The sequence below is a fragment of the Schistocerca cancellata genome, chromosome 1 (assembly GCF_023864275.1).
Source record: "Schistocerca cancellata isolate TAMUIC-IGC-003103 chromosome 1, iqSchCanc2.1, whole genome shotgun sequence".
Classification (NCBI taxonomy): domain Eukaryota; kingdom Metazoa; phylum Arthropoda; class Insecta; order Orthoptera; family Acrididae; genus Schistocerca; species Schistocerca cancellata.
This window is the reverse complement of record NC_064626.1, coordinates 762,382,226-762,408,022: the sequence shown is the minus strand read 5'-3', so window position 1 is coordinate 762,408,022 and position 25,797 is coordinate 762,382,226. Positions and strand designations below refer to the sequence as shown.

Sequence of the window (25,797 nt, the reverse complement as noted above, 5' to 3'; positions counted from 1 at the left end):
ATATTGTCAAAAAACAGAGGGACAGAGAGCTTTGAAATTCACTTGCATAGTCTTATTCCCTCCAGTTTTGGACATAAAATGACAGGGTGGTCAACCACCAAAATATTGGTGACCATAATTTTCTAAAGCAAAACAAAATGGTACAAACATTTTTAAGACGAAGAACACTTAATTAATGAAAATAAAATGCAAATATGAATTGCGTTCACACATCTGTTGCATATCAATGAAAGATGAGTTGTCTTACAATGTCAGTCAGTATTGTGAAAACGGTAAACTGCTATTCAACCAGGAGATGTTGAGTCGCAGACAGGTACAACAAAAAGAATGCTATACATTTGAGCTTTCAGTCAAAAGGTCTTCTTCTAAAGTAGATAACATACACACACATTCACACAAAACAATAAGCAAATGTCAATTAAAGATGAAGAGAAATTATGAAGAAAAATGAAGAATGTAATGGGTAATGCAATTAGTAACTAGAAAGAGGGATACGGAGAGGATGAAAACAGAAGCTGAGAGAGGAAGAGTATATAGTGAAATTCAACACCTGGTAAAAATGAGTAGATAACACACATTAAGTACAGGAGAGTGACAGGATGCATGGAAATGTTGTCAACAATGAAAGCCAAACAACAAATTTGGATAGAGCAGGGACAGAGATGAAAATCAGCCAATTCTTTTCAGAGAAACCCTTTGCCTCAAACCACTTGGGGAAACCATGGAAAAGATAAATTAAGCTGGTCAGACGAGGTTTTGAACTCTGCTCCTCCCGAATGAAAATCCAGTCTACTCAGCACTGCTTCACATTACTTGGTCATTACATACCCAATTTATACTACTTTCATACATTTCTTCAGTTTTCTAACACCTCTTTAAGCTTTCAAAAAAACTGACTCTTGACTATCAATGCTTAACAAAGTATATATAATGTTGCTACAGACATGCTTGAAGATAACACCACTCCGACCTTACCTCATCTTTGTAGGATTCTGGATCCTTTTTAATTAAATTCTGGAGCTGCGGTAAATTATCAGGCAGCTGGTTATTACGGCGTTTGAGCATGGTGTGAGCTGTATTAACAGAGAGCAACAAATTAGTCAGTCACAAATACTTGAAATTACATTAGCAAAAGCAATTTCAATTCAATTACATTACATTACTTAAAATGAAATGAAGGAGTCTAAGAGGTTTAAACCAGTGACATGAAGCAATATCAGTAAAATTTGGTCAGGGTCTACATTGTAATGAATATATAATAAATAAAGATTCATGCTGAACCATGTCATGGTCTATTTATAGCGAAGTTCTGCCTTAACCATAAGCTGTCTGAGTATCCTGCCTGACTGAAACTTTCACTGTGTACTATGTTTCCTCCTATCACTTCTGAAAATCACAATCATTGATGTTTCCACTGGGTATCTGAGAAGGCACCATTGGTTGAACCAATTCAGATGAGGAATTTGGCTTTCTTGGTCATAGGAATACATACAAATTTAAATAAATAACCTGAAATGAAACCACTGGAGAAGAAATCAGTCACATACATTGACATCAGTGAAATCCATCCAGAAATACTCAATCTGCAATATTACGTTTACGAAAATTTGTACCACAGAAGGATTTATATATGGATTTGCTGATTACCACAAGCAACCACCTTAACCATTAAAATATGTCAGCACATCTCCACGTAATGCCACTAAAGAAAAAGCCTTAAAGTTGTTTCAGAAGTAGAGAGTGACATCACTTAATTGCTATGCACATCATGGATGACAGGTACGTGGAGGTATTTGTAAGTGCTTTAAATCATTCTGCTATTCTTTATCTATATAAACAATTTACGGGACAATCTGAGCAGCTGTCTTACGCTGTTTGCAGATGATGCTGTCATTTATCGTCTAGTACAGTTATCAGAAGATCAAAACAAATTGTAAAACGATTTAGAAAAGATATCCATATGGTACAAAAATTGGCAATTGAGCCTCAATAATGAAATGTGTGAAGTCATCCACATGAGGGCTAAAAGAAATACATTAAAATTCAGTTACATGATAAATCAGTCAAATCTAAATGCCATAAATTCAACTAAATACCTAATAATTACAATTACACACAACTTAAATTGGAAACAAAACACAGGAAAAGTTGTGGGGAAGGTGAACCAAAGGTAATAGATCTAATGTAGAGACTGCCTACAGTACACTTGTACGTCCTCTTTTGGAGTACTGCTGTGCAGTCTGGGATCCTTACAACATAAGATTAATGGAGTACACCGAGAAAGTTCAAAGAAGAGCAGCATAAAACTTCCTGGCAGAATATAACTGTGTTCCGGACTGAGGCTTGATCTCGGAACCTTTGCCTTTTGCGGGCAAGTGCTCTGTTTCAGTTCCGTCAGCACCTCACCTCTTACCTTCCAGACTTCACAGAAGCTTTTGTGAAGTTTGGAAGGTAGGGGATGAGGTACTGGCAGAAGTGAAGCTGTGAGGATGGGTTGTGAGTCATGCTTGAGTAGACCAGAAGGTAGAGCACTTGCCCACGAAAGGCAAAGGTCCCGAGTTCAAGTCTCAGTCCAGCACACAGTTTTAATCTGCCAGGAAGTTTCATATCAGCACACACTCCACTGCAGAGTGAAAATTTCATTCTAAGAGCAGCACATTTTGTATTATCATGAAACAGGAGAGAGAGAGAGAGAGAGAGAGAGAGAGAGAGAGAGAGAGTGTTACTGACATGATACAGAATTTGGGGTGGACATAATTAAAGCAAAGGCATTTTTCGCTGCTAAGGAATCTTCTCACAAAATTTCAATCACCAACTTTCTCCTCCGAATGCAAAAATATTTTGTTGACACGAACCTCCATAGGGAGAAATGATCATTATAATGAAATACGGGAAATCAGAGCTTGCAAGGAAAGATATAGGTGTTTGATTTTTGTGCTCACTGTTCAAGATTGGAATAATAGAGAATTATTGGGAAAGTGGTTTGATGAACCTTCTACAGGTTCTTAAGTGTGATCTGCAGAGTATTTATGTAGATGTAAACTCTTCTGTTCTCTTGTCCTTCATAGTTGCCTTTGAGTCACACACATATTATCTTTAGCAGTGGAGTATTAATTTTTAGAATGGTAAACAAATGTTGTATTCTTGGCTGAACCAGTAATTATAACAAGAACAACAATGCTATCATTCTCAGATTTCCAACCAATGAATATTTCATTACGAAGCAGATATCTGCAATGAAGAAGGAAAATTTCATTTTTGACAAGCGACATTTATTTAAGTGTATACTTTAGAATGGACATTATTCGCTACAAACTGACTGTCAGCCCTAAACAAGATACATAAAATCTGACAACATCCAACATAATGTATAGCTGACTGGCACACTGCCTCATGGTGCTGTTCTTAAGATTTTAAGTTCACAGTTGTTTACGTCTTTAAAAGGTGTTCTGCCAGGACAAGTAGCTAGAATTCTTGAAGATTTACACCAAGGAGACAATAAAGGCAATCAAAGTTGGATCAAACAACAAGTCTGTTAGTTATTACATTGTCAGTTTACAAATGATGCCATTAAAACACTTGCCAATTACAACAGGAAATCAGCCAGTTTGCAGCAAGACAAATATTACCATGGACAGTGCAAAAATGTCTGGTGCACCACGGACTGTCAGCACAGAAAACATTGTTGTGGTTTCCCCTGGTGTAGCGGCAGAGAGAGAAGTACACTAACAATAGTATACTTAATGACAATACTGGACATAGAAGTGACAGCACATCCAGATGAGCAGGGGATCCACAGGTGGAGGCTCTGAAGAGAACAAAAATTTGCAAATTATTTTCATCATAATATGGATCTGTAGGGTACACACCACAGCCATCTCAGGGCCACATAGCGGGTAACTTGGATGCAGCTGCTACTAAATTTCCAATGTTTTAATGCCAGTAGCTGTGCCCTATCTTTGACATCACACAAGTTGGTGACACTTATGCTCAGTGTACTGGTCCTCCATGATCCTGATAGTGTGACCAATGCATGACATGCCACAACTACAAGGAATATGAGAGACAACAGCCTTTCACAAACAAAGATCATCCTTAACAGAAACTAAATGGACCCTCATCTTAGATTAAGGTTGGAAAACACATTTCACATCATTTTTCCACACTATATGACCACTCTTGTTGGAGATGCTCCACTACGATTGATGAACTCTGGTACAGAGTTGGAGAGGCAGGAAATGATGTGCCCATGCCTGTCATCCAAGCTCAGTTTGACTCAATCCCAGCCAGGTAGAACCGATGTAGCTGCCAGAGGTGATAGCTCAGTATGCCACATTTTCCATCCTCAAAATCCCCAAATCAACTAGAAATTTAATTGTGTACTACTCCTACTGCACTTTATACACAAATAAGCAAAACTTCGGTATTTGCTATCCTACCTGGGGTGGCAATTTCAATGACCAGCATTGTATCTCACTCCTCTTATGAGAAACTATTGTACATGGTCTAGTGATATTTATGAAGAGTGTATGTGATGTATCACTGATTTCTTGAATCAACTTAAAAAGTTTTCTCCCCAAGTTCAGTCTGGTGGAATTTGAGAAGCACTAAGTGCTGCCCTTTCAAGACATGAAAACCAGTGGTACATGTTAGGAATGGCAAAGATCTGGTGGATAATCTGTAGTGGAAACCAGTATATCAGTGCAGAAGTATGAAACTAGAATTTGGTTGCAGTAATTACATGTCTGCTGTTTGAAACTGATAAACAATATTTTATTCAAAATAATCTCCATTGCTATTTATAATCATCTCCCACCTCTTCAGCAGGCTATGAATGCCACGCCAAAAAAAAAAAAATGTTCCTCTTTTGAAGCAAACCACTCAGCGAGCCATTTTCGTACATTTTCATACGAATTGAGGCACTGTTCAGTGAGAGTGTGTCCCTGCGATGCAAACAGATAATAATCGGATGAAGCCAAGTCTTGGTGTTGCCTTGTACCACATTCCGGTCATTTTTCACGTATTGCTCAATTTAAATCGATCGCTTGCTGTTGGTAGCGATCAGTGTTAACGGTTTCAAGAGGTTTTAGCAGCTCATAACAGATGACACCCTTCTGATCCCACCAAACACAGAGAACTGTCTTCTTTTCAAAGTGATTTGGTCTTGCAGTGGATTCACCCATGATTTATGATGCTTATGATTTTCAAAATACACTCCTGGAAATTGAAATAAGAACACCGTGAATTCATTGTCCCAGGAAGGGGAAACTTTATTGACACATTCCTGGGGTCAGATACACCACATGATCACACTGACAGAACCACAGGCACATAGACACAGGCAACAGAGCATGCACAATGTCGGCACTAGTACAGTGTATATCCACCTTTCGCAGCAATGCAGGCTGTTATTCTCCCATGGAGACGATCGTAGAGATGCTGGATGTAGTCCTGTGGAACGGCTTGCCATGCCATTTCCACCTGGCGCCTCAGTTGGACCAGCGTTCGTGCTGGACGTGCAGACCGCGTGAGACGACGCTTCATCCAGTCCCAAACATGCTCAATGGGGGACAGATCCGGAGATCTTGCTGGCCAGGGTAGTTGACTTACACCTTCTAGAGCATGTTGGGTAGCACGGGATACATGCGGACGTGCATTGTCCTGTTGGAACAGCAAGTTCCCTTGCCGGTCTAGGAATGGTAGAACGATGGGTTCGATGACGGTTTGGATGTACCGTGCACTATTCAGTGTCCCCTCGACGATCACCAGTGGTGTACGGCCAGTGTAGGAGATCGCTCCCCACACCATGATGCCGGGTGTTGGCCCTGTGTGCCTCGGTCGTATGCAGTCCTGATTGTGGCGCTCACCTGCACGGCGCCAAACACGCATACGACCATCATTGGCACCAAGGCAGAAGCGACTCTCATCGCTGAAGACGACACGTCTCCATTCGTCCCTCCATTCACGCCTGTCGCGACACCACTGGAGGCGGGCTGCACGATGTTGGGGCGTGAGCGGAAGACGGCCTAACGGTGTGCGGGACCGTAGCCCAGCTTCATGGAGACGGTTGCGAATGGTCCTCGCCGATACCCCAGGAGCAACAGTGTCCCTAATTTGCTGGGAAGTGGCGGTGCGGTCCCTTACGGCACTGCGTAGGATCCTAGGTCTTGGCGTGCATCCGTGCGTCGCTGCGGTCCGGTCCCTGGTCGACGGGCACGTGCACCTTCCGCCGACCACTGGCGACAACATCGATGTACTGTGGAGACCTCACGCCCCACGTGTTGAGCAATTCGGCAGTACGTCCACCCGGCCTCCCGCATGCCCACTATACGCCCTCGCTCAAAGTCCGTCAACTGCACATACGGTTCACGTCCACGGTGTCGCGGCATGCTACCAGTGTTAAAGACTGCGATGGAGCTATGTATGCCACGGCAAACTGGCTGACACTGACGGCGGCGGTGCACAAATGCTGCGCAGCTAGCGCCATTCGACGGCCAACACCGCGGTTCCTGGTGTGTCCGCTGTGCCGTGCGTGTGATCATTGCTTGTACAGCCCTCTCGCAGTGTCCGGAGCAAGTATGGTGGGTCTGACACACCGGTGTCAATGTGTTCTTTTTTCCATTTCCAGGAGTGTATATCCATTTTTCATCACTGTCACTATTCAATAGAGAAACGACTTTCTTTTGTATCTGGTGAGCAGCATTTCACAAGTGGTCTTTCAATTTGCTTGCTGTCTTTCATTCACTTCATGCGGAATCCAGTTTCCCACTTTTTGCACCTTTCGTATAGCTTTCAACCAAAAAGGAATGGCTTTCTGCATCACATTCAATTGCTCTGCAAGTTCCTGTTGAGTTTCAGTATCATCTTTATCAAGTAAGGCCTACAATTTGTTGTCTTCGAACTTTTTTGGTGGTTTCCCATGCTTGTCATTTCGCACGTCAAAATCACAATTTTTGAATTTTTCATACAACTCGAAACACTGTGTTTTCCCAGGAGCATGTTCACCAAAAGCTTCAACAAGCATTCAATCTGTAGGGAAATTATGGTTTCATACTTCTACAGCTGGTACGTGGGCTAATATCTTGGTCATTCTGTGCCAAGTGGTCTACGGGTTCATGCATGATTATCAAATATTTTAATAAAATTTTGTGTGAACATAACGCACCTGTTCCCACTGAACATCAGTAATGTTTCACAAGCACTAATTCAATACTGCAGAGATTAGTCATTTGTTTGGCCCCATAGTGCAGGTTTCAACATTGCACCCCTGAGTTTTTCGCAACTTTGAGACACTATTTCTCTGAAAATGTTTTCTTCAAAGAAATGAAGCTAAGCCATCTTGCATAACTTTTTGTGCTCTCTTAAGTGAAATATTAAAGAAAGTTTTCATGAGCAATTTTCATATGGATAATTTGAAGCAACGTCACCAAAAAAATAGACATTTAAAAAAAATGTGAAGTTCCGCTTTTTATATCTCTGGAAGCAGTCGTGGGATAAACTTGAAACTTTGCAAATAATAACTTATCAATACATGATCTCGGAATATAAAATTTGCTACTGCTTCCAAATACCTAACAAATTAGGGCAAAGTCGACAATTTTTGCATGTCAAAAATGGGTAGTTTTAGCCCAACTTCACAATAAGCATTTGTTGCAAACTCTTTTCCACCATTTTCATAAGAAAGGCCATGTTCTAAATCACCTAAAAACCAGGTTTTGTTGTGCAGTGTGAGCATATAAGGTTCTAAAAAAACGACAAGGTAGAGAAGCACTGAAAATATGTCCATATTCTGCTCATACTCAAATTAACTATGACGTCTTTTATTATATGCTACAAATAGTTAGTACTTTCTGGGGAAGGTAATATCAAAAAACTCTTGATGACTACAAAGTGAAATCGAGTTAGAACATAGAAAAACTAGAAAAAAAGGAGTGTCTTTTGTTGTGGCTCATCATGACATATTTCAGACCATTTTTCTGTTATAATAAAGATAAATTCAATTAGTTACAAACTTCAAAATTAAATTGTTCATTACCCAGGCACTGGAGATCACTGATGAAGAATGGCCGCAACACAAATCACATAAACTGCATTCAAGTTTTACACCATTGTCATATTGTGTAAATTCTAGAGAAGTTCGTATCTGTCCACCTGACACTTTTTGTACAGGAATTCCAGTTACACAGAATTTTAAATGTGTCTTTTATTGTGCAGTGCTAATAATCTGCTAGTCCAATAAAATTAAGTGCATTTTTGTGTTCACATAGTTTGCAGTTAATGTGAAACATTAGTGTACTGCTGAAAAATTGTATAAATGTGTTGCTAAGGACCATGGTGGCTTAACCACTGCTTTTATTTATTTATTTATTTAAAGTGAGAAAACCAGCATCCCCATCGCCATATGGGGCCACACCAGATATCTGCATGACAGCAGCCACCATGGGATCCCAAGCCTCATAAAGAGTTTCTTTACACAGGATCCCAAGCCCAATGATACATTTGTAAAAGTCTCCCATGCCAAAACTAAAAGTAATCCTTTTAGGATCCTAAATGTTTCATTAATCTGTTGTTGAATGTCATGAGGGAAACTCTGGTGCTGGCCAGACAATGTCACTGATGGAGCTGGAATAACTGCAACAATATGTGAATTCAAACCCAGCAAACGTCACTACTTGATGACCAATAAAATGAATTTGCTGAGTTATGTGGCAGCATAACCCTTATTAAAGTGTCCTTATGTTCAGAGGAAGTCTCACAATGTGTACAATCCACCACTCATTTTCATAAATGCAAGCAGCATAACACCCTATCTGGAGGTTTGATTGTAATATATTTGCTTCACTGGTGTCCCTAATTTTGGCCAGAAAGAATGATGCATTATTTGAGACTCCGCTGACCTGAATTAATGTTTTATCAGTTGGAGAAAAATTATCATTTTCTCTAGCTGCTGCTGCTGCTACAGTACGCTCATGTTTAAACGTATCTGCTTGTGACATTTTATTTCTTCTTTGCTGATGAAGGCAAATTTAAGGTCATTAATGCTCTCAGAGCAGAAGTGAAACTGATCTATAGGCATAAGAATCCACATATTAATTGGCAGTTATGAGCTTGCTCTCACTGCCAATCATTATAGCAAAAACAAAACAAAAAATCCATTCTGCCATCATTCCAAGGTCTCTTTTAAGACAGCAAAATTGAGAAAGTTTTTGAAATTTTTGTGCTTGGTGCAGGAACTATCACTGAAATAATAGATTTAAAATACATGAGCAAACTGTGTTTTTACATATTTGATTAGCTTCTTCACAAAAACCATGTACAATAATTGCACCATGCTGCAGACAGTCACTTACAATGCAAAAACTAGGAGCCCACCTTCTGATTTTGGTGAAAATAAACAACAAATGGATAGTTTGTTGCTTGACATTTGCCTAGTGGAAACACTGTATCCTGAATGATAAATCAATAATTTTTTGGCAATATTCATTAGGATAATACGCTTGCCTTCCTGTAGGTCACATTCAAGAGCTTTATGATGCAAACATCGATGTTTGGTTATGTAATTATGGCATGACAAACTCCAAATTTTTGGTGTTATTTCTTCAATAAATTCATCTACTGCCATCTGCTGCACATACAGAGTGTCCCAACTGGTATAGATCTATTGCTTACACAGAATTATTTCATGTCATTCACGCATGCTCCATAAAATAGTTGGCAACTGCAGATGCTATAGCTTCTGGTCCAGGACATTTTTCATGCTCAAGTACCAAGCATTCCTTAGATTCCAGAATACAAACAGCCTTGCTGAGAAGCTCCTTATAATTCCAGTTGTTGCTGCTCCAATAAGCAGAAGATCAAGATCATCATGAACTACACAAACAACAAAATGGCTCTAAGCACTGTGTGGCTTAACATCTGAGGTCATCAGTTCCCTAGACTTAGAACTACTTAAACCTAACTAAGCTAAGGACATCACATACATCCATGCCCAAGGCAGGATTCAAACCTGCGACCGTAGCAGCAGTGCAGTTCTGGACTGAAGCGCCTAGAACCGCTCGGTCACAGCGGCTGGCACACAAACAACACAGTGCATGCATTCCACGTGATCCAACTGTTACACAAAATTCTGAGAACCCTGTTTTTGGCCCATTTCGATTCCTGTAGCACACATACATTTCCCATACTCTGCAAAGTAACAACCTATTCTGCAAGTATGTCTTTGTGTCTGAGAGTCTGGTAAAAATCCTTTTTCCAGGACATACTCTACTAAAATCATCATCTTCAAAAATATTTTGCTCTCTACTAGTGATTTCTGCTGGTAATTGTCTTTCTTGCTTATTTTCAAAAAGTGCTGGGATGCTCTTCTCTGCATTAAGCTTTCTCCACACTTTACCATCCTTTCTGATACTCCACAATATGTATTTGTTTCTCTGATTGCCCAGCTTATAGATACCAAGCTTAAAATTTCCTTCTGTTCTTTATGACTGGATTCCTGTATCTTGCCCTTTAGTTCAGCCAGAAAATGTGCATTGTCAGTAGAGTTTCGTCATTGTTTAATTTTACCGGCTTGTTACACCCACAGCATTACAATTCTTTTTGCCAAAGGAATTAAAGCACATTATTATTATTTTTTGTAAACTTGCATACTGAATAGGCAGATAAAGTTTTCCCACACAGTGCCTCCCTTGTGATATTTTCCATGTGCTATCAGTCAGTTAAAGACAGGATATCTGCATAAAAGTACTGAAATACAAACTTTCTGTTACACCCGTATCTATTTCACAGACTAACTTCAAATAAAAAAATCACAAGATACACACCTTAGAGAGAATTACTACCGCACTATATTGATACGAACATTTTTAACATGCAAGCCACAATTTTACACATAGGGCCGACTGTTCAGTAAGAATGTTTGATAGGGCAGAAACAAAAAATTTACACTTTTCAACTGTGATTGCTGGTACCTCAAAAAGAAAGAGTGCTGTAGATTACTTTTTTTCTGTTTTTCTGATTCAGACTCATTTCCTATTCTTTAGGACTTCTGACTTTACTTTCCCCACACATTACTATATAACTATAAAACATAATACAAGTTGTCAGCTTCTCAATGCAGCTCCACTGTGTTGTAAGTTTTTAGAGCCTTATAGGTTAATATTGCAAAACCAAGTCTAGTTTTTAGGCAGTTTATAACACAGTCATTCTAATTAAAATAGTTTAAAAGTTCACACAGAAAATACTTTATTGTAAAAGTGAGATAAAAATACCTATCTTTGGTGTTTTTACAAAATTGTCAAATTTGCCTTAAATCTGTAAACTATTGGAAAGCAGAATGAGAATGAAATTTTATAGTCTATGTCCTTGTATTGCATGTATTATCGGCAAAGTTTCAGGTTAATCCCACAATTACTTCTGGAGATAGAAAATGCTAAACTTCACATTTTTTCCAATTGTTTATTTCTTTTGGTCGACTCTGCTTCAAATTATCCATATGAAAATTGCTCATGAAATCTTTTATTTCACATAAGAGACTGCAAAAAGTTGTACAAGCTGGCCTTAGCTTTGTTACTTTCAAGAAAATACTGCTGGAGATATTATGTCTCAAAGTCGTCAAAAACTCAGGGGTGTAATGTGGATAGCTGCGCTATGGAGCCAAACAAAAGACTATATCACCAAGGGTATTGAATTGGTGATGAAATTTTACCCATGTTGAATGTTCACACAAAATTCCATCAAAATCCGTGACCTTCATGCAGAAACTTTTTCTGAAATTGAACCACTTGATCCGGAAAGGCCCATCTGCAAAACTCTCGGCTCTACACCACAACTAAAAAACAGTCATTGTCAATACTCATTTATCTGTATCTTTGCTTTGGTACCATGTGGTGATGATAGCCCTAGAGCAGAAGAGTCAGTGCAGCTACCCGGTAGGGTTGGCAATGTTCACTATGGTTTTAGTCGTGGAAACACACATTGCACGGGTTATAAAATTGCTGGAGCCATGTCACTCACTCACTCGTGAGATTATGGCATTGAAAGATGCTGGAGAAGATACAGTGCGCACATGGATCAACACTATGACTTGCAGTCCACCTATGTGCTGTTGCTGTGTTCATAGATGCCACTAGAATTTTCATGACTAGTTAACAACTCCCATTCTCACTCTGCATAGCAGCATTTGAAATTAGAAGGATTTTGTTTGTTTCTTAGACAAGTATGGTAGTCAATTGGTCTGCAGTCATCTTGTCGTTCAGTTTCTAACATGCTGCAGGTTGGAGTAAGCAAACTTCCCAATCTGTATAACACTATTTCTGTTCTAATAATTTCCCGTGTGTGACTGGGATATTTCCACTAGTATTTCAGTATCGTTTATTAGTGACTCCCAAAACTGAAACACTGCCTCAACTTTCACTCACACTGAAGAAAACATTCAGATTAATTCAAAATTCTACTAATTATTAGCTGTCTGAAACTTCCCATCTGATCCATTACATTCATAAAACAAGTTTAGGGAGAAACATCTGCAATCTGACAAGAAATCCAATACTACCACAGTCACAGTAAGAGGAGAATTTCTTTGGAAATAAGATAATATTTATCTGTAAGAAGGGAAGGAAGCGACAGGTAGGGAAAGTCTATAGCCAAGACTCATGAATGCTAAATTTACTTGAGGATGGAAAGAAAATTACCTTTTAACACTGTGTCACACTTTTAGCATGGCAAAAATGGTAGATGCTGCTACTAGGGTATGAAAAGTCTCTTGGACCACGTACTTACAGATTCAACGGGGATGAATTGTAATGTATTTAAATATCTTGGTCTCTCTAATAACTACTGTCAGATAATACAGCTAAAGACCACAAAACCACAGGCCTACAAAAGGATCTTCTCAAAACTTTCAACACATTATTCTTCTAATGCACTGACAAATCAAGCCTTGGATGAAGTGTAGGCTATATGGACAATGATGTAGATTATGGAAACATTTCTGAAAGTTGAAAGCACTGAACACTGAACAGATAGTACGCACTTTAGTACAAAAAAGGAAAACAACTCTATCCTATTATGCATAGATGATAAATCTATAGGTTTTATTAATTAATGTGGAATGAACACACAAAGATACTGGCAAAATGAATGTCATCAGCATGTTATGCTCTTAGGATTCTATCATCAGCTTGTAACAGCCCAAGTCTAGTGGTGACATGCTGTTCCTACATATACTTAATTCTCAGCTATGGGATTCTTTTCTGGAGATCACAAGCATAAAACAAGTAACAAATTTTAAATTCCAATATTAGAGCTGCGAGAATAACAGCAAGAAGTAGTATCCAAGCACTAGTTACTTTCATGTTCCATGGATCACTTCCACAATAAATCGTAATGATGCGGCAAGAGTCATTCTACATTCAAATAACAAATTAAAAATATGGCTAAATACTCAAAATATCCACGGGTGTGCTGCCAGTCTATAGTGTCCAACGAGCACATATGATGATGGCGACATGTATGATCGCCGAAATATGTGCCCGTTGGACACTATAGACCGGCAGCACACCCGTGGATATTTTGATTATCAAATACGCCGGGAGAAACTCAAGAATCACATGGCTAAATACTGACCCTTTTTTTTAATTTTTTTAAAATAGACATATGCAAGTTTGTATTTCCTCACCACCGCTTTTATACAATATAATAGAGACTTTTCTATGGAATATAAGGAGCTGTTGAGGAGAAACTTTTTCAGTTTGTTATCAAATTTTACTTTGTTGTCTGTCACTGGGTAAGTGATCAAAAATTTTCATGGAAGCACTGTGCACCACTTTTGGTGCTAGAGACAACTTTAATGTGGAGTAACGAATGTCATTTTCTCTTCTGGTCTTGTAATTATGTACATCATTGTTCCTTTTGAACTGCCATGGATTATTTAAGCAAGCTTCAAGAGGGAATAAATATACTCTGAAGCAGTAGTTAGTCAAAATGCCAAATTCTTTAAGCAGGTGTCTGCAAGATGGTTGTGAGTGAGCACCAGATATTATTCTTACAGCACGTTTTTTAGCAATGAAGACTTCCTTTCTTAAAGATGAGTTACCCCAAACCATTATTCCACTCACCTTGTGTTACACTTATCAACTGTGTAGTACCCCCTAGACACAAACAACTGAATACGTTGTGTCTTATTAAAATTGAGGGTGAGACCATTTGCAGAAATTCAGTCAGTGATGCTTTCAAGAACACTGTTTACCATTTCTTCTGTTTCTATACCTATGCTTCGACAGACTACAATACTAGTGTCATCTGCAAAAATAACTAATTCTACTTGTTGCATATTAGATGGAAGTTTGTTTACATATATGTGAAACAATAATGGTCCTAAGACTGAGCCTTGGGGAATCCCATATTTCATTTCTCTATGTTACGAGAATCTCTTCCAATTAAACTGGTTGAATTACTAAGTACATATTCCTGCACATTTTTTTTTTTTTTTTTTTTTTTTTTCTGATTTGACATTATCGATTTGTAGACTATACCATCAATGGCATAAAACCTCAATTTATCTGGAAGAATATTGTGACACACACACACACACACACACACACAGTCAAATGCCGCTGAAAATACCAACTGGTACTATTATTATTTCTTGCTTGTAAAATGTTGTGAGTGAATGTATACATGGAATTTTCAGTTGAACAACTCTCTGAAATCTAAACTGTGATTCACTGATGATATTATTGTTTCTTAGGTGGGATACTATTCTATAATTAAAAAATCAGTCAAAAATTTTGGAAAACAATGTCAGTAATGAAACAGGTTGATAGTTGTTAACATTTCTCTTAACACATTTCTTATAGAGAGATTTAATAATGACATGTTTTAATATCTCTGCAGAATTGCCTTGAGTAAGTGATGCATTACATATTTCAGATAAGACAGGGTTTATTATAAGGGAACAAAACATTGTAAAGAACTATTTATAAAACTGTGTATCCTTACTGTACAAAGTGACTGCAACCAACAAATATTTTGTGCAAATCTGGGAAGATATAAGTATTTCACTACTAGTTCTATACATAATCACAGAACAAGGAATCAGTCTGGACTTGCATTTACGTAGTGAAAGTAAACAAAAAACTGACAACATCATTCTGCCACCAGGGAATAAATTTGTATAATAAATTGTCTAAGGGTATAAAACAGATTACTGAAACACATCTGTTTAAAAAGGAAGCTAAAACATTCTTCATGCACAACACATATTATACAATTCAAGATTACTCAGAGTAGTGGTTAATAATGAAAGGGAACGACAAAACTCCATCACATTACAACACATTATGACAACATAACACTTTTACAAAAAATCATCTGCTGAGACCTACAGCACATGACAGTAATATTTTGTCATTCTCCTGTTCTCAATGTACCACTCATCATAGGGGTATGCTGACTCAGTTTTTCAGGTAGGTTGAGTTGAGGACATGAAGACATACCTGGGGCATAGTTGCATGTTTACAGACCTAGAGTCAGTTTCCCGGATGGGCTGGAGGGAATGCAAGAAGCATAGTAGCATGTTCATGGTCCACAAGTCATCAGGATGTGCATTGCAAAACTACGTTTCCGTTATATGTTATCTTGTGAAAACTCTGTGCAGATAATGAACATTTTCGTATGGGGGGAGTGGGACCAAATAAAGCAGTAAGGTAGTTAAGACAGTGATCTCATATTCAGGAGGTTGGAGATTGCTCTGACTGGCCATGCTTATTTATGTTTCCCGTGGATTTCCTGGATTTGTTTGGGAAAATGTCACATTGTTTCCCTCAATAATACCACAGCCGACCACCTGACCAATACTCATGAAAACATACGGATACATTGTTTTCCTCAATAATACCACAGCCAACCACCTGGCCAATACTCATCAAAACATAGGATACATTCTACGTATATTCTGAACTATATTATTGTCACTGTATCGTCATGAAAAATCATATATCACTGTGAGATGATCCCTGGATGTATGAATAAATAAAATCAAACCTAATCAATCCCATTAGAGACAGAGCACAAGTTCAGATTGGACAAGGATTAGGAACGAAATGGGCCATGACTTTTTCAATGCAGTTCTCTCAAACTTTGGCTTAAGTGATTCAGGCAAATCACAGAGAACATAAATTTGGACAACATATGCAGACTTTAAGCCTGCACCTCCCAAATAAAAGTCTACAGTGTTATTAATTTGGCATCTTACTCAGCACAAAAAATCCACCAAAAGAAATAGTAAAACACTACACACATTATTCACCTATGGAAATATAAAAGCAGCTGTGAAAATCAATTAGACCTATGATATGACTAAAGGGCTGCACAATGAAGATACAGAAAAATGTACATTATCTATGAAGCAACTGAACTAGTTGACTCATTTTTGTATTTATGGCGTAGGAAGATAATGTAATGAACTGAAAAAGAAATAAACAGAAGAGTAAAAATGACCTTGAGTGCTTCTGTTAAACTATACGGAGTTTTCAAAATGAATTTCCCACTATTTCTGCAACAGAAAGTTTACAATCAGCATGGTAGTGAAACACAGGCTTTTACAGGGAAACCCATTCAAATACTGAGGGTTGTTCAGTGAACAATCTAGAAATGTATGTTGGAATTACTAGGAGGGGCAGGGGACCAAACCAGTGGGTCAGGAAGGGACTTGAGTCGAACACTCGAAGTGAAATGGAGAGAGGCAGGGTTCATAATCAAGTGAATCAATGATAGACTGACTAAGGAAATTCTCGGCTGGATTTCAAGTAGTTAGAAGATGAAAGATGGGATATACATGATTTTAGAAAAGAACAAACATGTTATTTTGTTATTTGCATGTTCCGTAGATCATAATTGTGACTTCTTGCAACTGTATGGAACAATAAGCCAGTTTTAAAATTATATTAGGCGAGACACACACACACACACACACACACACACACACACACACACACACAGAGAGAGAGAGAGAGAGAGAGAGAGAGAGAGAGAGAGAGGGAGAGAGAGAGAGAGAGAGAGAGAGACAAAATTATTGGGGGCTTCAGGGGTAATTGCCAGGGTCAGCAAGTACAGAAAGAAATAGAGTTGAAGTGCCATATCATTATCCTATACCACCCATGAGGAAATGGTTCATTCTGTTGACCAAGCAAGCAACATGGCACAGTGGTCAGCACACTGCACTCGCATTTGGGAGGACGAAGGTTCAAACTCGCGCCCAGCCATCCTGATTTAGGTTTCCCAGGATTTCCCTAAATCGCTTCAGGTAAATGCCAGGATGGTTCCTGTGAAAGGACACGCCCAATTTCCTTCCCTAATTCGATGGGATTGATGGCCTTGCTGCTTGGTCCCCTCCCCCGAATCAACAAACCGACATCTTGTCACGTCGAAAACTGCCCCCCCCCCCACCCCCTTTAAATCTACTTGCCTACAGACTGCACTACAGGGCTGATAAATGACCTTGGCTGGTTGTCCATGACATAAACACATAACATGGCACAATCCAATCATAACTTACTGAGATGGTAGTTTCTCAGAAACAGTTAGTCACAAGAAAGACTCGCATGGATGTGCTCATCCAATAACCAACGACAACAAGAAAGAAGGAAGGACGACTGGTGTTTTACGTCTACCCACAGCGACACAGCTAAGATTATTAGAGGTGGAGCTTTGCTTGAATTTCTTTCTATAGGAAGGGAAAGAAGCACTCATGGCTGTTTTAAGGGACAATACCAGAACTTGCTTGGGCAACCGCAGAAAAACCGATGCCTGGATGGCCTATCCAGGAATTGAACCCATGTGTCTCCAATACAATTTGAGGGCTTTAGCCATTACATCAACTTGTTCAGTTCCCACGGAGATAAGGCTGAATTAGTATTCACCGAGTTTCCTATATATTTGGCCACTGAAAGAATTTGTATTTGGCAGGTTTGTAGACCTGATACTGAGGTATTGGGATTTCAGCATGTGCAATAATTTTTATAGCTGAGTCACTGTGAAATAAAGAAAGAGAATGAGAAAAGAGAAAACTTTTGCTGAATACCGAGTGTAATTTTTTAAAGGCAAAACTTCAGAATACGTAGAAAAGTCAGCCTGTATATTATTTATGCACTGTTATAGCTGACATACAACACCTCCTTGTATAGTTCACTGGCTTCAACAGTTTCTAACAAAACTTAAATAGAGGAAGCATTGATGCCGGCATATTCTGTTTGCAGACATGGATTTAATTATATCTGGAAGCTGCAGGGATATGGTGGAAACTGTGAGGATGACAGCAATGACTGAGGTTGTAGCGATTTATTAGTAGCATTTCTTCTATAGATTTCCTAAAAAATTCCTAACTATGTTGGATAACGGAGACAGAAAAAAATCTCTAACAACATTTCTGAAACATCACCATCAGTCTTGTTCTGCACGACTATACAGCAAATTGTACTGAGACATTTGATAGGTTTCTTGGGAACTTATCTATGTGAATTAATTTTTTTGAAAAAAAGTAAAGGAATAAACTGTACATAGATAGTAATTTGAGGCTAAAATTAACAGTTTTAGTCCAGATCTTGACTCTGTCATGGGGGACAAACAATGCCAAAAAATCCCACTGAGTTCTTTTTAACACTGACCTATTAATGTTCAGTTTTCATATAGCTGTGACAAGTAAATGAATACAATAAAATATCTTTCCGTTCTAAAAAATATATATTTTTTTTCAATCCTTCTTGCACAGTATATTTTACTAATCAGGCCTGTATGTACGTGTGTATTTTTCTTCTCTCTCTCCCCTCCCCCTCCCCTTTTTTTCCAGCTTGCGGGAGCATGCACGGGCATCGTGGGGACAGGATTGGCTACTAGATGCAGAGTCGAGAGGCTGCTATGAGAGAGGGGGAGGAGGGGGGAGGAGAGAGGAAAAATGTTGTGGAATCCTTCCTAACCATGAGGAACGCCATAGAGAAACAGAGATCCAGAACTAAAAATTAAATGGCTTTTGCCATATTGCTATAAAAGATAAAAAGTAAAATATGGTTGACAGCCCGCGTATCATTTGCTAAAATGGCCAATAACTCAGATGGCAAACACAAACAGGAATGTAAGCAGTTAAAAAAAAGGGCATTCCATCAGGAAATGGTGGACAATTAAAAGTTGAGCGCAATATGCACAAAGTGGTGGGGGAACACCATTTATCAAATGGTGATGGCATAAAAGGCTGTGCACAATATGCAACCTACTTAAAATAACCTCCTCATGGCAATCGGCCCAAGAGTAGGTCGTCCAAGCCACTGGGAGAGGCTTAATAACCTGGACGTTGTTCCCATGAAGGGAGGACCAGTGGATATGCCAAAGTGACACCACCTGCTGACAGACAGCAACAAATAGAGCATTGAAGGGAATGTAAGAACTAGAAGGCTGAGGTACAAGGACTGCAGCCTCGGCAGTGACATCAGCTGCTTTGTTTCCTCTCAGACTGACGTGACCAGGAACCCACATAAACATCACAGCGGCTCCATCAAGAGTGAGCAAGTGACAGCTTTCCTGGGCCCATTGCACTAGGGGATGGATCATGTACAGCACACAGAGGTTTGAATGGAGCCGAGAGAGTCTGAGCAGATGACACAACTGACAAGCCTGTGTTGCCGGATGTAATGCATGACCTGATACTGGGCAAAGAGCTCTGCTATAAATACTGAGCAGTGTGCTGGAACCCAATACCGAAAAACAACATTGACGCCTATGACAAAAAAAACACCTGATACCTCGATCAGTCCAAGAGCCATCAGCATACACAAAGGCACTATTGCGAAGTTCCATGTGAAGGTCATGAAACTGAAGGCACTAGAGTGAGGCTGGCGTAGTGTCCTTTGGAAGCGAATGATGGCCGAGGTGAGCACAGGCTGCCGCACAACGCCAAGGTGATGAAGGGTTCTCACCTGCTGTGAAAGTTGCAGGGAGCTTGAAGTCAAGCTGACGGAGCAAGAGCCAAAAGCGAACTCCAGGAGGTAACAGACGACATGCCCCATACTGGTGATCACAGGAGTCATTTAAGAAGGAGGCATAGGATGGGTGATCACGCATGGCAGACAAATGGCATGCATAGCTGCTGAGGAGAAAGTCACGGCGGTAGGACAGCAGTAGTTTGGCAGCTTCTGCAAGCAGACTATCCACCAGACTAGTGTAAAAGATGCCAGAGGCCAAACAGATGCCACAATATTGGATAATATAGAGACAGCGTAAGAGGGACGAATGTGCAGATGCATACCCAAAACACTCATGGTCTAGCTTCAAACAGATATGGGACCAGTACAAATGGAGGAGGGGGGTTTGATCTGCACCCTAAAACTTAACTGCGTCCGAACAGTCCTACGAAGGCCCAATGGTACCGACCGGCCATCGTGTCATCCTCAGCCCACAGATGTCACTGGATGCTTGTGACAGCCAGAGCGAGAGCACCAGCAGCAGCAAGTACTGTTTGTATAAAGCGTTTTTGTACTTATTTGCTGCGCTTAGCTTTTAAATAGTTTTTCTGGGAAAACCTAGCGTAGTTTTCGCGTCTCGTATTTCAGTGAGTGTTTCTTGATTATCAGAGTAGCTCATCAGAAGATTATCTTGGGAATTTGTCACCGTATAGGGTAGGGTAAACATAGTCATGTGTAGGGACTGTGGTTGTTGTGAGCGGACGCAAGGAGAATTGGCCACTCTTCGGGGGCAGGTGGAGGCTTTGTCTGTTAGGCTCATCGAGCTCGAGGCGCAGGCGTCGGCTCGTAGTGGCGTTGGGGCAACTGTGGTGAGACCTATGCCTACTTCGGTGGCCTTGGAATCACATGGAACCCCTGATGTCGCTGCGTCTTCCGGCAGTGAGCATCTTACCGGTCAGCCATCACTCCAGGGTGAATGGCGGACAGTGGTGGGCTCGCGCGTGCCTGGCCGAAAGGCGAAGGTGGGATCTGGCCGCGTGGCAGCTGCCTTACCCCTTTCCAACAGATACGGGGTGCTTCCTAGTGGTGATGACATCGTTTCCGAGCCATCACAGGATGCCTCGCCTGTTGGGCCAGTGGCCGATTCTCCGGCAAGGTCCCGACAGTCGCAGAGGGCGGGCCTATTAGTTATAGGGAGCTCCAACGTTAGGCGGGTTATGGAGCCCCTCAGGAAAATAGCGGGTAGGTCGGGGAAGAATGCCAGTGTGCACTCAGTGTGCCTGCCGGCGGGTCTCGTCCGTAATGTGGAGGAGGCCCTTCCGGCAGCTATTGAACGCACTGGGTGTGACCGGCTGCAGATAGTAGCACATGTCGGAACGAATGACGCCTGCCGCTTGGGTTCTGAGGCCATCCTTGGTTCCTTCCGGCGGCTGGCTGATCTGGTGAAGACAACCAGCATCGCACGCGGAGTGCAAGCTGAGCTAAATATCTGCAGCATAGTGCCCAGAGTCGATCGCGGTCCTCTGGTTTGGAGCCGTGTGGAGGGTCTAAACCAGAGGCTCAGACGACTCTGCGACTATAATGGTTGCAAATTCATCGACCTCCGTTATTGGGTGGAGAACTGTAGGGCCCCCCTAGACAGGTCAGGCGTGCACTACACACCGGAAGCAGCTACTAGGGTAGCAGAGTACGTGTGGCGTGCACACGGGGGTTTTTTAGGTTAGAGGGACCCCCCCTTGGGCGAAACGATAAAATACCTGACGGCTTACCAGAGAGGACATTATCATCGTTGATAAAGAACGTCCGTCCTCAGAGACCAAAAACAGGAAAAGTTAACGTAATATTGGTAAACTGCAGGAGTATCCAGGGCAAGGTTCCTGAATTAGTATCTCTTATTGAAGGAAATAGTGCGCATATAGTATTAGGAACGGAAAGTTGGTTAAAACCGGAAGTGAACAGTAACAAAATCCTAGACACAGAATGGAATATATACCGCAAGGATAGGATAAACGCCAATGGTGGAGGAGTATTTATAGCAGTAAAGAATTCAATAATATCCAGTGAAGTTATTAGCGAATGCGAATGTGAAATAATCTGGGTTAAGCTAAGTATCAAAGGTGGGCCAGATATGATAGTTGGATGCTTCTATAGACGACCTGCATCAGCAACCGTAGTAGTTGAGCGCCTCAGAGAGAACCTGCAGAACGTCGTGAAGAAGTTTCGTGATCATACTATTGTAATAGGGGGAGACTTCAATCTACCAGGTATAGAATGGGACAGTCACACAATCAGAACTGGAGCCAGGGACAGAGACTCTCGTGACATTATCCTGACTGCCTTGTCCGAGAATTACTTCGAGCAGATAGTTAGAGAACCAACTCGTGAAGCTAACGTTTTAGACCTCATAGCAACAAATAGACCGGAACTTTTCGACTCCGTGAATGTAGAAGAGGGTATCAGTGATCATAAGTCAGTGGTTGCATCAATGACTACAAGTGTAATAAGAAATGCCAAGAAAGGAAGGAAAATATATTTGCTTAACAAGAGTGATAGGGCACAAATCGCAGAATATCTGAGTGACCACCATCAAACGTTCATTTCTGAGGAAGAGGATGTGGAACAAAAATGGAAAAAATTCAGAAACATCGTCCAGTACGCCTTAGATAAGTTCGTACCGACTAAGGTCCAAAGCGAGGGGAAAGATCCACCGTGGTATAACAATCATGTACGAAAGGTACTACGGAAACAAAGAAAGCTTCATCATAGGTTTAAGAGTAGTCGAATCATAGCTGATAAGGAAAAGCTGAACGAAGCGAAAAAGAGCGTAAAGAGAGCAATGAAAGAAGCATTCAACGAATTCGAACATAAAACATTGGCAAACAATCTAAACAAGAACCCTAAAAAGTTTTGGTCATATGTAAAATCGGTAAGCGGATCTAAATCCCCTATTCAGTCACTCATTGACCACGATGGCACCGAAACAGAGGACGACCGAAGAAAGGCAGAAATACTGAATTCAGTGTTCCGAAACTGTTTCACTGCGGAAAATCGTAACACGGTCCCTGACTTCAGCCGTCGCACGGACGCCAAAATGGAAAATATTGAAATAAACGATATCGGAATTGAAAAACAACTGCTATCACTTAGTAGCGGAAAAGCATCCGGACCAGACGAGATACCCTTAAGATTCTACAGTGATTATGCTAAAGAACTTGCCCCCTTTCTATCAGCAATTTATCGTAGATCGCTGGAAGAACGTAAAGTACCTAGCGACTGGAAGAAAGCGCAGGTCGTTCCCATTTTCAAGAAGGGTCATAAATCAAATGCGAATAATTATAGGCCTATTTCGCTTACGTCAATCTGTTGTAGAAAAATGGAACATGTTTTGTGTTCTCGTATTATGACGTTCTTAGATAATACAAATCTCCTTCATCATAACCAACATGGATTCCGCAAACAGAGATCATGTGAAACTCAGCTCGCCCTATTTGCCCAAGAAATTCACAGTGCCGTAGACACTGGCGAGCAGATTGATGCCGTATTCCTGGACTTCAGGAAGGCATTTGATACGGTTCCGCACTTACGTTTAGTGAAAAAAATACGAGCTTACGGAATATCGGACCAGGTTTGTGATTGGATTCAGGATTTCCTAGAAGAAAGAACACAACATGTCATTCTTAATGGTTCAAAATCTGCAGATGTAGAGGTAATTTCGGGAGTACCGCAAGGAAGCGTGATAGGACCTTTATTGTTTACAATATACATAAATGACTTAGTTGACAACATCGGTAGCTCCGTGAGGCTATTTGCAGATGACACGGTTGTCTACAAGAAAGTAGCAACATCAGAAGACTCGTACGTACTCCAGGAAGACCTGCAGAGGATTAATGCATGGTGCGACAGCTGGCAGCTTTCCCTAAACGTAGATAAATGTAATATAATGCGCATACATAGGGGCAGAAATCCATTCCAGTACGATTATGCCATAGGTGGTAAATCATTGGAAGCGGTAACGACCGTAAAATACTTAGCAGTTACTATACGGAGCGATCTGAAGTGGAATGATCACATAAAACAAATAGTGGGAAAAGCAGGCGCCAGGTTGAGATTCATAGGAAGAATTCTAAGAAAATGTGACTCATCGACGAAAGAAGTAGCTTACAAAACGCTTGTTCGTCCGATTCTTGAGTATTGCTCATCAGTATGGGACCCTTACCAGGTTGGATTAATAGAAGAGATAGACATGATCCAGCGAAAAGCAGCGCGATTCGTCATGGGGACATTTAGTCAGCGCGAGAGCGTTACAGAGATGCTGAACAAGCTCCAGTGGCGGACACTTCAAGAAAGGCTTTACGCAATACGGAGAGGTTTATTATCGAAATTACGAGAGAGCACATTCCGGGAAGAGATGGGCAACATATTACTACCACCCACATATATCTCGCGTAATGATCACAACGAAAAGATCCGAGAAATTAGAGCAAATACGGAGACTTACAAGCAGTCGTTCTTCCCACGCACAATTCGTGAATGGAACAGGGAAGGGGGGATCAGATAGTGGTACAATAAGTACCCTCCGCCACACACCGTAAGGTGGCTCGCGGAGTATAGATGTAGATGTAGATATGGAGGGGCATGTGGTCAGCACACCACTCTCCCAGCTGTACATCAGTTTACGAGACCGGAGCCACTACTTCTCAATCAATTAGCTCCTCAGTTTGCCTCACAAGAGCTGAAAGCACCCCGCTTGCCAACAGTGCTCGGCAGACTGGATGGTCACCCATCCAAGTGCTAGCCCAGCCAGACAGCGCTTAACTACAGTGATCATGTGGGCGGACCAAGAAAGTTTCCTATGAAGCATGAACCCCAGGAATCTCGTAGTTTCAACAAACAGAAGAGCAACAGGCCGAAGAAGTAAATGCAGTGGAAGAAACCAATTGCACCATCAGAAATTCATGTCGGTGGAGAAACGAAAGCTGTTGTTGATGTGCCTTGAGTAAAGACAATCGAGTCACCACTGAAGACACCACTCAATGAGACAGGTCCATAGAGAACTGCAATATATGGTAAATTCATTAACGAAAAGGGAGATGGAGATTCCAGCAGGTAAAAGGCCATTATAGGGTTAATGGCAGTAGCAAAGAGGACACGCTCAGGACAAAACCCTAAGACACATCGTTTTCCTGAATAAAGGTGTCTGACGAGGCAGAACTGACACATACCTTGAAAACTCAGTCTTTTAAAAACTCCTGAACGAAATGGGGCAGGCAGCCACAGAAGCCCAACGTGTAGACAGTATGTGGGATACCAGTCCTCCGGCAGGTGTCATAGGCTACCTCCAAATCGAAAAACACAGCCACAGTCCGGGATTTCTGCAAAAAAAAAAAAAAAAAAAATCATGGCATGGGTGGATAAAGTGACGAGATGGTCAATTGCAGAACGGCGCGCTCGAAATCCACACTGTGCAGTGGTTAGTAAATGGCGAGACTCAAGCCACCATACCAGCTGGGCCTGAATCATAAATTTCATCACTTTGTAAGCAGCTGGTGAGAGAAATGGGGTGGTAACCAGGACGAGGGTGACTGTCGTTACACAGCTTAGGTGTGGGTACGACAGTGGTTTCACACCAGCATTTGGGAAACGTGCCCTCTGTCCAGATGTAGTTGTACGTATTAAGCAGAAAGTGCTTGCCTGCAAGAGAAAGGTGCTGCAACATCTGCATGTAAATAGCATCTGGCCCTGGGGTGAAGGATCGGGATGAACTGAGAGCATGATCTAGGCCCCTCACAGTAAAGGAGACATTGTAGCAGTCACGCTTCTAAGAAGAGAAAGGTCTCACCCAAGCCCT

At 40.9% G+C, this 25,797-nt stretch overlaps 1 protein-coding gene across 2 annotated transcripts in view; it reads right to left on the bottom strand.

Annotated features, from left to right (window-relative positions):
- LOC126186750 (protein SDA1 homolog) overlaps positions 1 to 25,797 on the bottom strand; it is a 200,755-nt gene that overhangs the window by 169,354 nt on the left and 5,604 nt on the right. The window contains exons 2-3 of one of the 2 annotated variants that reach the window (XM_049928238.1): positions 25,172 to 25,321; positions 976 to 1,073 (exon numbers count right to left, since the gene is read on the bottom strand). In XM_049928238.1, coding sequence (XP_049784195.1) covers positions 976 to 1,065 — 90 coding nt within the window. In that variant the 5' untranslated portion in view covers positions 1,066 to 1,073; positions 25,172 to 25,321. The remainder of the gene's footprint in view (positions 1 to 975; positions 1,074 to 25,171; positions 25,322 to 25,797) is intronic. The other variant, XM_049928237.1, reaches the window with a different exon arrangement.